The 11,980-nt window shown below is 47.1% G+C and overlaps 1 protein-coding gene across 1 annotated transcript; it reads left to right on the top strand.

The window, feature by feature from the left end:
* Nucleotides 1–7,545: 7,545 nt before the first annotated feature.
* Nucleotides 7,546–8,282, top strand: LOC123415643 (cypmaclein-like). The gene is made up of 3 exons (XM_045106748.1): nt 7,546–7,678; nt 7,782–7,815; nt 7,913–8,282. Exons 1-3 carry the CDS (start codon nt 7,616–7,618, stop codon nt 8,092–8,094), a joined length of 279 nt encoding a protein of 92 aa, XP_044962683.1. The 5' UTR covers nt 7,546–7,615; the 3' UTR covers nt 8,095–8,282.
* The last annotated feature ends 3,698 nt before the right edge of the window (nt 8,283–11,980 follow it).

The following is an 11,980-nucleotide window of genomic DNA, read 5'->3' as shown; positions in this document are numbered from 1 at the left end:
GAAACTTCATGAGATCCTTTATTATAATAAACATATCAAATAATTTAGGAACTATTATAAATTGATCCGTATTTTATTATTGCATAAGGTACTATATTCTAACTTCTTCATGACTTATACCCCCATATACAATCCATGGCATCATCACAACAAGCAAACTATGCAAGCAAAAATAGAATCTGTCTAAAACAGAACAATTTGTAATGATATAATTAAGTACCATACTTTTGTAACTCCAAAAATTCGGATACATTAGGGTGACCTGAGAAATTTGTTCGAAAATATTTTGCAAAAGATTCGGATCAAAAAGGCGTTCCAGTAAAATCATAGAAATTTTCTACTAGACGCTAAAATTTCTGTTTTTACAGCACATCAATTCTACTCTCATTCAAAACATCACAAAGGCTTTACTTGGCGCATACACTAATTTAAACATAAAACAGAATCATTACAGAGGCACGAATCATGTCATCACAACAAAATAGAAAGTAAAAACAAAAAATTAAGATAACTATTTTGTTGCCTCCCAACTAGCGATGTTGTTTTACGCTCGTAGCTAGGAATAATGCCACTTCTTTGTGAGTTAATGCATAGTAAATTGAACTCATACTTTAATTTTGCATAGTAAATTTTTGATTATCTTTTCGAAATCAAATTGCTCCCAAATAATAACTGAACTTCTTTGTGAGTTGAGAGAATTATTTTAAAACACAAAAAACTATTACTTTTTTGTGTTTTTGAACATGGAAATACAAGGTGACCTGTGTCGCGAGAAGTTTTGAACTTCCTCGGGAAGAGCACATGAACTTCTTGCAACAACCATTTTAGGCTTTTAGTTTTTCATTCTTTTATTCTCATCTAAATGCATTTCGTGTAGTAATTGAACTGCTCGCTGTTTTCACATTGAACTTCGGTCATGTATTTTTGTTTGTAATTCCTCACGTGTTCCTCGAAGTTGCGCAAATGATGTACCATTAGAAACTTATTGAAAAGATGCCAGTTTTTCTAGTTTGGTTAAACTTTTCTTTTCAAACAACATGCACCAAGTTATTTTTAACCATTTATTTTGGAAGAGAGCATTGAGAGAATTATTTTAAATCAACAAAACTGATAGGTAATCAGCTGCTTTTCCTTTGTATTTCATGTTAACTTGCCTAGTGCTGGTAGTCCAAATAAGTTCAGTCTGTCAACGTGTTTGTTGTGCACATACATGCTTCACGTAGTTTCCTTTTCAGCGCTTTTGTAGCTCGCCCGACGACGCGCCGTGGGATGGCATGGATCACGCAGGTCGTGGCGAGATTGTAGGGTTAATCACGGTAGACATCGTGGGATGGCACGATCTGTAAGTCTGCCGTTGGGAGACCATTTCCTTTGTACTTAGCCGCTCCGTTTGAGCAGGCGATAATAACAGAAAACCACGAAAAGCTGCAGTGGCAGTTCGCAGCACAACGAGCTTCTTCCACCTCTTGTCTCCACTCTCGGTCTGATCCTGTTCTTGCGCATAGGGTTTGCCAGGCGTTTGCAACTACAATTGGCATCAGAGCCTCGGGCGGTGTTCGATCCGACCATGTGACCGGCGGTGTCTGATCCGCCGGAGCAATGACTGGCAGCGACGATGAGACGACGAAGGTGACGCAGAAAGTTGCTGCGGATGCGGCGGCTCTGGAGAGGCCCTTGGCGCGCCTCACCACCGCGGAGGGATCAGGAGTGCGCGTCGCACACGGCGGCGGCGGCGGCCCTCCGATGATGCTCACGCGGACAAACTACAATGACTGGGCGATGATCACCAAGCTGCAGTTACAAGCTGACGAGCTCTGGCAGGTTGTGGACACGGGCGAAGGCTCGGACCGCGATGATCGACGCGCCATGATCGCCCTCCTCAAGGCTGTACCGCCAGATATGATGTGAGTTCTTGGCGGGAAGGCCACTGCCAAGGAGGCGTGGGACACACTAAAGACGATGCGCGTCGGCGTCGAGTGCGTTCGCGAGGCAAAGACGCAGACCTGCCGCTCTGAATACGAAGGCCTGCGGTACAAGGACGGCGAGGGCATCGAGTGCTATGTCATGAGGCTCAGGACAATCATCGACGAGCTCCAAGTTCTCGGTGATCCCGTGGACGAACACAAAGCAGTTCTCAAGGTATTGCGCACGGTCCCGCGGCCATATAGAGAAATGGTCGTGGCGATAGAGTCTCTGGTCGACACCAAACAGCTCTCCCTCGAGGAGCTGTACGGGCGTCTTCTCGTCGTCGAGGAGCGCGAACGTGAGGAGACACCAGCCCCGGGTACGCAGCTGCTGTTTACCACCGACGAATGGCGGGCTCGGGAAAAGCAGCTAGAACAGGGAGGCTCTCCTTCAGGATCGGGAGATCGACGCGGGCGCGGAAACGGCAAGCCTAAGAACTTCCAAGGAGGAGGTGGACATGGCCAAGGCGGCGGCCGCGGCAACGGGGGTCATACAGCTCCCTGGCGAAAGGGCAACTGCGGGATCCAGGGCCACTGGGTGAAGGAGTGCCGTAAGAAGGAGCGCGAACAACGTGAGCAGCAGGACCAGCAGGCGAATGTCGCCGTTGCTGACGTCGAGCAGCCGGGTCTACTCCTAGCCACATGCGCTATGGAGGCTGCGCCGATCACTGGGGCCAGCCCGAGCGCACCCTCTGACGAGATCTTTCTCAACGAGGCGCGTGTGGTGTCGGTGGCCACAGATGATGATCGCTGGTACCTCGACACCGGCGCTAGCAACCATACGACGGGACGTCGCGATATGCTCACGGAGCTCGACGAAGGAGTGCACGGGACGGTGCGTTTTGGCGACAGCTCCATCGTGCATATCCGCGGGCGCGGCGTGGAGATGTTCTCCTGCAAGAACGGCGAGCACCGCGCTCTCACGGACGTATACTATATACCCCAGCTGCGCACAAGCATTGTAAGCCTCGAACAGCTCGATGAACACGGATGCATGTCCGTGATCCAGGGGTGTGTGCTCTGTCTGTATGATCGACAACAGGTGCTCCTGGCGCGGGTACAGCGGACGAGCAACCGGCTCTATGCCGTGGCTCTGAACTTGGCTGCTCCCGCGTGCCTCCTGGCGACAGGCGGCGATGAAGCCTGGCGCTGGCATGGGAGGTACGGCCATCTGCACTTCCGGGCGCTGCACGACCTCAGCACTAAGGGAATGGTGAGGGGCATGCCGGCGATCAAGCATGTGGAGCAGTTCTGCGAGGGATGTACGATCGGGAAGATGCACCGCACGCCGTTTCCCCGCGCCTCACCATACCGAGCAGAGCATGGCCTTGACCTGGTGCACGGCGACCTCTGCGGCCCCATCACGCCGGCGACCATGAGCGGTAACAAGTATTTTCTGCTGATAGTTGATGACTATAGAAGATACATGTGGGTGGAAGCGCTCAGGAGCAAGGACGAGGCGTTCCGGCATTTCAGGAAGATCAAGGCGGAAGCAGAAACACAGAGCGGCGTTAGGCTCAGGGCATTCCGCACCGATCGCGGTGGCGAATTCAACTCCACCGACTTCACTGCATACCGCGAGGAGGTTGGGATCCTCCGGCACACCACGGCTCCATACTCGCCCCAGCAGAACGGTGCTGTCGAGCGCCGCACCCAAACCGTGGTGGAGATGGCGCGCAGTCTGATGAAGAGCATGGGGGTCCCGAGCGAGTTCTGGGGCGAAGCCGTGAGAACAGCAGTGCACATTCTGAATCGATCACCGACAAGAAGCTTGCAGGGGATGACACCATATGAGGCATGGCGCAAGAAGAAACCATCTGTTGAGTACTTCCGCATTTTTGGCTGTGTGGCGCACGTCAAGGTGGTCGGCCCAGGCGTCAGCAAACTCTTAGATCGCACTGTCGCCGGAGTGTTCCTGGGATATGAACCAGGGACGAAGGGGTACAGGGTCTACGACCCTGCCAGCAAGCGGCTCTACGTCACCCGGGACGTGCGTTTCCAGGAAGACCGCCGGTGGGACTGGAGCGCCATGGAGGACGACAGCAGGCACATCCGCAGCAGAGAGCTGACGGTGATTTACTCCGAGGCCACAACACCAGGTTCGACCACGTACTCGCTAGCACAGCAGCACCACTGTCCCTGTTCACCCCTGCTCCCGCCGACCCTGGAGCGGGCTCATCAACTGCAGAAGGTTCACCAACAGTCGCCACAACAAGCGCCACACCAACGGCTGATCCCATCGAACCTGAAGACGAATGGGCAACACCACCAGCTAGTGAGACTTTCGATAGCGAGGGGGTGCCCCTCCGCTACAAAACGGTGGAGCACCTCATCGACAATGCGCCGGCGTGCACTTTGGAGTACAGTGGGCTCTGTCTCTCTGCAGCAGAGGAGCCGACATCAGTCCAGGAAGCTCTGGATGAACCAACATGGCGAGGTGTGATGGAAACAGAGATGGAATCCATTCGATCCAACGACACCTGGGAGTTGGCTGCACTGCCCGCCGTCCACTGCGCCATTGGTTTGAAATGGGTGTTCAAGGTCAAGCGTGATCCAGCGGGGAAGATCCTGAAGTACAAGGCGCGTCTGGTAGCGAAAGGATATGCACAGCGGCAGGGAGTAGACTTCGACGAGGTTTTTGCTCTAGTGGCTCGTCTGGAAACAGTGTGGCTGCTGCTGGCGGTGGCGGCTCACCGGAGTTGGGGGTGCACCACATGGACGTGCGCTCGCCATTTCTGAACGGAGACCTGCAAGAAGAAGTTTATGTTCACCAACCTGCGGGATTCGTCGACAAAGACAATTCACACTGCGTGCTCAAGCTCCGGAAGGCTTTGTATGGGCTTCGACAGGCACCTCGCGCATGTAAGGCTAAGTTGGATGCCACGCTCCGTTCTTTCGGTTTCGAGCGCTGTGAGCTTGACCATGCGCTTTACAGGCGAGGAGACAGCAACAAGTTTCTGCTGGTCGGACTGTACGTGGATGATTTGATCATCACGGGGATGGATGCAGATGACATTGATCACTTCAAGAACCAGATGCAGGAATCGTTCCAGATGACAGATCTCGGCCTCCTTAGCTACTACTTAGGCATTGAGGTGAAATAGGATGAGGATGCAATCACAGTGTGTCAGTCGAGCTATGCTTCCAAGATTCTCGATGATGCAGGCATGAGAGATTGTAATCCCAGCAGCACACCTCTCGAGAACCGCCTGAAACTGAAGAAGAACACATGGGAGGTAAAGGATGCAACCGAATACCGCAGCTTGATTGGGAGCCTGAGGTATCTGGTGAACACCAGGCCTGACATCGCATATGCACTAGGTCTGGTTAGCAGGTTGATGGAATCCCCTGGCAAGGAGCATTGGTCAGCAGTGAAGCAGATCCTCCGATACATCAAGGGCACTTTGGGATACGGATGCATCTTCAGGAAAGGAGACAGAGATGTACTCACAGGTTACAGTGACTGTGACCATGCTGGTGATCTAAACGATCATAAGAGCACATCAGGAGTTCTATTCTATCTCGGATCAGGGGTGATCACATGGTGCTCGCAGAAGCAAAGAATTGTAGCTCTGTCATCCTGTGAAGCTGAATATATAGCAGGAACAACAGCTGCTACACAAGCAGTTTGGTTGAGCAGACTTCTTGCGGAGATACTAGGAGAAGATGCTGAGAAGGTGAAGCTGAAAATCGACAACAAGTCGGCCATCGAACTTAGCAAGAACCACGTCCACCATGAGAGGAGCAAACACATAGATCTCAGGTATCACTACGTCAGAGAATGTGTTGAACAAGGCAGGGTGGAAGTGGAGCATGTTCGGACTGGTGATCAGGTGGCTGATATCCTCACGAAGTCCCTCGCAAGAACGCAATTCAGTGAGCTCCGACACAGGCTCGGGGGTGATGGAGGTGCAGCAGATTAGGCGGTGAATGATAGGTAATCAGCTGCTTTTCCTTAGTATTTCATGTTAACTTGCCTAGTGTTGGTAGTGCAAATAAGTTCAGTCTGTCAGCGTGTTTGTTGTGCACGTACAGGCTTCAGGTAGTTTCCTTTTCAGCGCTTTTGTAGCTCACCCGACGACGCGCCGTGGGATGGCATGGATCACGCAGGTCGTGGCGAGATTGTAGGGTTGATCACGGTAGACATCGTGGGATGGCACGATCTGTAAGTCTGCCGTTGGGAGACCATTTCCTTTGTACTTAGTCGCTCCGTTTGAGCAGGCGATAATAACTGAAAACCACGAAAAGCTGCAGTGGCAGTTCGCAGCACAACGAGCTTCTTCCACCTCTTGTCTCCACTCTCGGTCCGATTCTGTTCTTGCGCATAGGGTTTGCCAGGCGTTTGCAACTACAAAAACAACATCTTTGTGTGTGTTTTTAAACATGTAAATACGTCGTGAACCTCTCTCACAGGAATTCTTGAACTTTCCCCGACCGAGCACTTGAACTTCTAGCAAACACTTTTTTTGACTTTGTCGCATTTTTTTCGGATACGAAACACACATCATGGAGTACGCGAAGTTCTCTCTATTGACACTTTGAATCGCTCTCTATTATATTTTCTATCAGCGGTTATAATATGAGTTTTTAGTAAACATTGAATTGCTCCCTTATTTTAATTTAAACTTCTAGGTTTATTTTAGAAATGGGGAAATCTATTTTTTGAATAGATTTTTTAAATTATATAGTTTATTTTAATTTGACCTTCGTTGTGGATATTTTGATGGTGTTTTCCTTTTTTACGTGAACTTGTTGCAATGAACATTTTTAGGTTTATTTTTATTAAATTTTCCTCATCCGAACTTGTGGTGTTGGCACACACCCACAAACAAAACACATTTTTGGCAATCACATACAAACATTTCTTTTATGAAATATGTTTAACTTATATTTTTTGTCTGTATGAACATCCGAATTTTTAATAATCGAACTACTCTAGTTTTTTAATTCAAACTTCTTGATTTTGTTTCTTTAGTAACAATGAAAATCTGAGCTTTTATAAATACTGAACTAATCTATTTTTGTAATTTGGACGTATTGATTTTTTTTCATAGAAAAAAAAGAAAATGAACATCATACTTGTATTTAGCTTAGAAACATGGAGAATTTGAGTTTTTGTATGCATCGAACTTCTTTATTATTTTAATTCAAACTTCTTCCTTTTATTCTTTGGTAACGAGAAAAATCGTAGTCTTTTCTAAAAAACGAACTGCTCTTTTTTCTTAATTGGGACATCTTGGTTCTATTTTTATGAATAATGAGGAAATCCATCTCGAAAATCTATTGTTCTCCTTTATGTGTGCATATTTATCTTAAAATTGTTCATTACACTACCATCCTGCTGCAATGCGTGAGGTATTATTTAATAATAGCATATTACACGGGATGTTCAGGGAAACAATCCCAATCACAATCCTTCATCATAATGGCCTGATTACACTAATCACGGCAGGCCCAAAGTATGGAAGGGACAACAGAATATCCTTGCCTAAACATGTGCCGTCCTCACCGCTGCCCCGGCGGTCCGGCCTATAAAACGGGGAGCTCGTCCCGTCGGTAGCGTACGCAAAGGTTTCGGCATTTCCCCTGAGAAAGAAAGAAAGACAAATCGGCAGAAAGCGAAGCAAACCGGCGGTTCCTGGCCCCTCGCGATGGCCGGCAAAGCTAGGGTGTTCATGTGCGCGTCGCTCGTCGTCCTCCTGCTCCTTGTCGAGGTGATCACCTGCAGATCCATGGCGTTAGACCCTTCCAGCGCGCATGCATGATATCTTTGCTTTCCTAGCTAAACTCTGCCCTGTTCATTTTCCTCTTCCGCAGACCACCGCTCCGATTGGACAAGCTCACGCCGTCGGTAAGCGCATGCGATTCATTTGCTAATCCGGTCTAGTTGTTCGATCGCCACCAGGCGACTGATGCCCTTCTAACTCTTGTATCACAACGATTTACAGATTGTGGCGGCGCGTGCTCGTACCGGTGCAGCAAGTCGAGTCGGCCGAATCTGTGCAACAGGGCGTGCAACACGTGCTGCCGGCGCTGCGACTGCGTGCCGCCCGGCACCGCCGGCAACGAGGACGTCTGCCCCTGCTACGCTCACATGACCACGCACAACGGCCGCCACAAGTGCCCGTGATCGAACCGCCAACGACAATAATATCACATCAAGCTAGCTACGATCAACGACAACTAGACTACCACTCTACCAGAGGCACGATCGATATGATATCATGTACACAAACTAGTGCTGCTACCTATTGATCTTGTGCTCATCCATTCGTGATCGACCCATCGTATAATCATATGCTTGCTATTTCATTCTCACGCATTCGTATTTGCCTGAATTGCACTACTAAAAATTACTGGTGCCTATGTGCACGTGTGTATGCGCGCGATTACGTACGTGTTCGAGCTTCAAGTTAAAGCAAATAGTTTGAATAAATATTTACCACATTAACTGTTTCTTGTTGTAATTTATACGAAAATCTACTCCCATCGTTCCAAAGTGATTTCAGATTTAGGTTTATCCAACTTCTTGATTTTGTTTCTTTAGTCACAATGAAAATCTGAGTTTTTATAAATATTGAACTAATCTATTATTGTAATTCGTAGAAAGAAACATAACAAAATGAACTTCATACTTGTATTTAGCTTAGAAACACGGAGAATTTGCGTTTTTGTATGCATCGAACTTCTTTATTAGTTTACTTAGAACTTCTTTCTTTTATTCTTTGGTAACGAGAAAAATCTTAGTTTTTTCTAAAAAAACGAACTGCTCTTTTTTTCTTAATTGGGACTTCTTGGTTCTGTTTTGATGAATAATGAGGAAATCCATCTCGAAAATCTTTTCCTTTATGTTTGCATATTTTTTTAAATTGTTTATTACACTACCATCCTGCTGCAATGCGTGATGTATTATTTAATAATATCTGTATGAATCAAACCACCTTATGAATCTATCAAATAAAGATTATCTACACAAACTAGTGCTGCTACCTAGTGATCTTGTGCTCATCCATTCGTAATCGACCCATCGTATAATCATATGTTTGCTGTTTCATTCTCACGCATTTGTATTTGCCATGAAATGCACTACTAAAAATTACTGGTGCCTATGTGCACGTGTGTATGCGCGCGATTACGTACGTGCTCGAGCGGGGCAAGATGAAATATCACAGTATATTAAGTCCCATGATAGCGTTGATGATAAGGCAAAAAAAATATTGTTTGGAACTAATCTCAGAAAAATGTTGGAGCTTCAAGTTAAAGCAAATAGTTTGAATAAATATTTACCCCATTAATTGTTTCCTGTCGTAATTTATAGGAAAATCTACTCACATCGTTCCAAAGTGATTCCAGATTTAGGTTTATCCTAAGTCAAACTTCTTCAAGTTTGAACAAAAATATACCAATCTCCGAAACAAATTAGCTTACGAGAGACCGGTTTTATCGACTGACATGCAACTTGTTGCATAAAGATGACTCGCGGATGTCTGTTTTTCCAACTTTAGTTGAATTGAATTTGATCGAGGCGGTCCTTGAAAAAGGTTAAATACCAATTTGCATATCACGGTTGTGGCTTTGCGTAAGTAAGATGCGATCATACTAGATACCCATAGGAGTCACGTAAAATTTGCAACAACAAATTAAAGGACGTCTAACTTGTTTTTGCTAGGTATGCTTTCTGATATGATATGACCAATGACATGATATGATATATTGAATGTATGAGATGATCATGTTGTAATAGTTACATGTCTAACTTGCACGTCGATGTTACGGCAACCGGCAGAAGCCATAGAGTTGTATTTAAATTTATTTTACACTTGCAGATGCTCTTGATATATCGCTAGGCAGTAGCTTTAGCAGTAACAGCACAGATAGCGCGACAACGTCGATGGGAGCACAATGATGGTGATCATGATGATGGGGGTCATGGTGTGGCGCCGGTGACGATGGAGATCATGCCGGTGCTTTGATGATGGAGATCAAGAAGCACAAGTTCATGGCCATATCATGTCACTTATGATTTGCATGTGATGTCCATCCTTTTATGCATCTTATTTTGCTTAAGACGACGGTAGCATTATTAGGTGATCCCTCACTAAAATTTCAAGATAAAATTGTGTTCTCCCCGACTGTGCACCGTTGCGAAAGTTCATCGTTTCAAGACACCACGTGATGATCGGGTGTGATAGACTCAACGTTCACATACAACGGGTGCAAAACAGTTACACACATAGAACATTCGGGTTAAACTTGATGAGCCTAGCATTTAGAGACATGACCTCGGAACACAAGAGACCGAAAGGTCGAGCATGAATCATATAGTTGATATGATCAACATGAAGATGTTCACCATTGAAGCTAAACTCAACTCACGTGATGATCGAACTTGAGTTAGTGAATTTGGATCATGTGTCAGTCGAATGACTAGAGGGGTGTAAATTTGAGTGGGAGTTCTTAAGTTATATGATTAATTGAACTCATTAGCATGAACATAGTCAAAAGGTCCTTGCAAATTATGTTGTAGCTTGCGTTGTAGCTCTACTATTTTTAATGTGTTCCTAGAGAAAATTTAGTTGAAATATGATAGTAGCAATTATGCGAACTAGGTCCGTAAACTAAGGATTGTCCTTATTGCTGAACAGAAGGCTTATGTCCTTAATGCACCGCTCAGTGCGCTAAACCCCGAGCGTCGTCTGTAGATGTTGCAAACAACTCACATACACGTTTTTGATCACTACATGATATTTCAGTGCATAATGCTTAAACGGCTTAGAATTGAGGTACTCAAGACGTTTCGAACGTCGCGGGACATATGAGATGTTCCAAGGGATGAAAATGGAATTTCAGGTTCGTGCCATTGTCGAGAGGTATGAGACCTTCGACAAGATTCTTTGTCTACAAAGTAAGGGAGAAAAGCTCAATCATTGAGCATGTACTCAGATTGTCTGAGTGCTACAATCGCTTGAATCGAGTGGGAGTTAATCTTCAAGATGAGATAGTGATGCTTCTCCAAAGTCACTGCCGCCAAGCTACTGGAGCTTCGTGATGAACTATACACTACTGGAATCAGAGATTTTGCCGTCTGCCTAATCTTTGCCATCAGCTTCAGCAAAACTGAAGGCAAAGAACTGGCTGATGGGAAAGAAGGTCATTGCCAGCAGTCAACTCTTTGCCGTCTGCCGCAGACAGCAAAGAAGGGGCCAGCAGACGGCAAAGAAGCTCATCTGGTCGGGGGAACCTTAGGTCAAACTACTCCCTTCTTTGCCGTTTGCTGGCTGATGGCAAAGATGCCAGAGGCAGACGGCAAAGAGTATAGACCCCTTTGCCGTGCGCCAGCAGACGGCAAAGTTCTTGAATCTAGTAACGGCTGTCCCGCCCCCACCGCGGCCCTCTCTCTCTCTCTCAAACGGCCCCTCCCTCTCTCTCTCCTCCCCCGACGCCCAACGCCGCCACCACTGTCGCCCGGCCACCCCCGGCGCCGCCCCGGTGCCCCTGGTGCCGCCCTGAAGCCCCACAACCCCCCCCCCCCCCGGCGCCCCCTGGTGCCGCCCCTGAAGCCCCACCGTCGGCGCCCCGTGGTGCCCCTGGTGCGCCCCCGCTGCCCCACCCCCGGCGCCCCTAGTGCCGCCCCCGCAGCCCCACGGCCGACGCCGCCGGCCCAGCCACTGCCCCGCAGGCCTCGGCGCCACCCCCGCAGCCCCACTGCCGGTAAGCCCATCCACCCCCGCCCCCTTGATTTTTTATTTTTTGGTATTTAGTTTTTTGGAATTAGATTATAACTACCCGCATGATTTTTTATTGTTGTTGTAGTAGTTGTTCTTGTTATTGTAGTTGTTGTTGTTATTGTAGTTGTTGTGGCATATATAGTTTAGTTGGTAGGTTAGTTAATTAGTAGTTTACTGGTAGTTTAGTTAGTTGGTAGATTTAGTTAGTTAATTAGTAGATTTAGTAGGTAGTTTAGTGGTAGATTTTGTTTTGTTATTTAGTGGTAGCTAGATTATTTTTTAGTTACT

Source organism: Hordeum vulgare, chromosome 1H (assembly GCF_904849725.1).
Source record: "Hordeum vulgare subsp. vulgare chromosome 1H, MorexV3_pseudomolecules_assembly, whole genome shotgun sequence".
NCBI lineage: Eukaryota > Viridiplantae > Streptophyta > Magnoliopsida > Poales > Poaceae > Hordeum > Hordeum vulgare.
Note: the sequence above shows the minus strand (reverse complement) of the source record. Positions and strands in the feature narration are given on the sequence as shown.

What these genes read in the sequence shown, in the direction of transcription:
- LOC123415643 (XM_045106748.1), top strand. Translation starts at nt 7,616, where the DNA reads ATGGCCGGCAAAGCTAGGGTGTTCATGTGCGCGTCGCTCGTCGTCCTC. An exon ending in TCCTCCTGCTCCTTGTCGAG is followed by an intron (nt 7,679 to 7,781) that starts GTGATCACCTGC and finishes CCTCTTCCGCAG; the next exon opens with ACCACCGCTCCGATTGGACA. An exon ending in TGGACAAGCTCACGCCGTCG is followed by an intron (nt 7,816 to 7,912) that starts GTAAGCGCATGC and finishes AACGATTTACAG; the next exon opens with ATTGTGGCGGCGCGTGCTCG.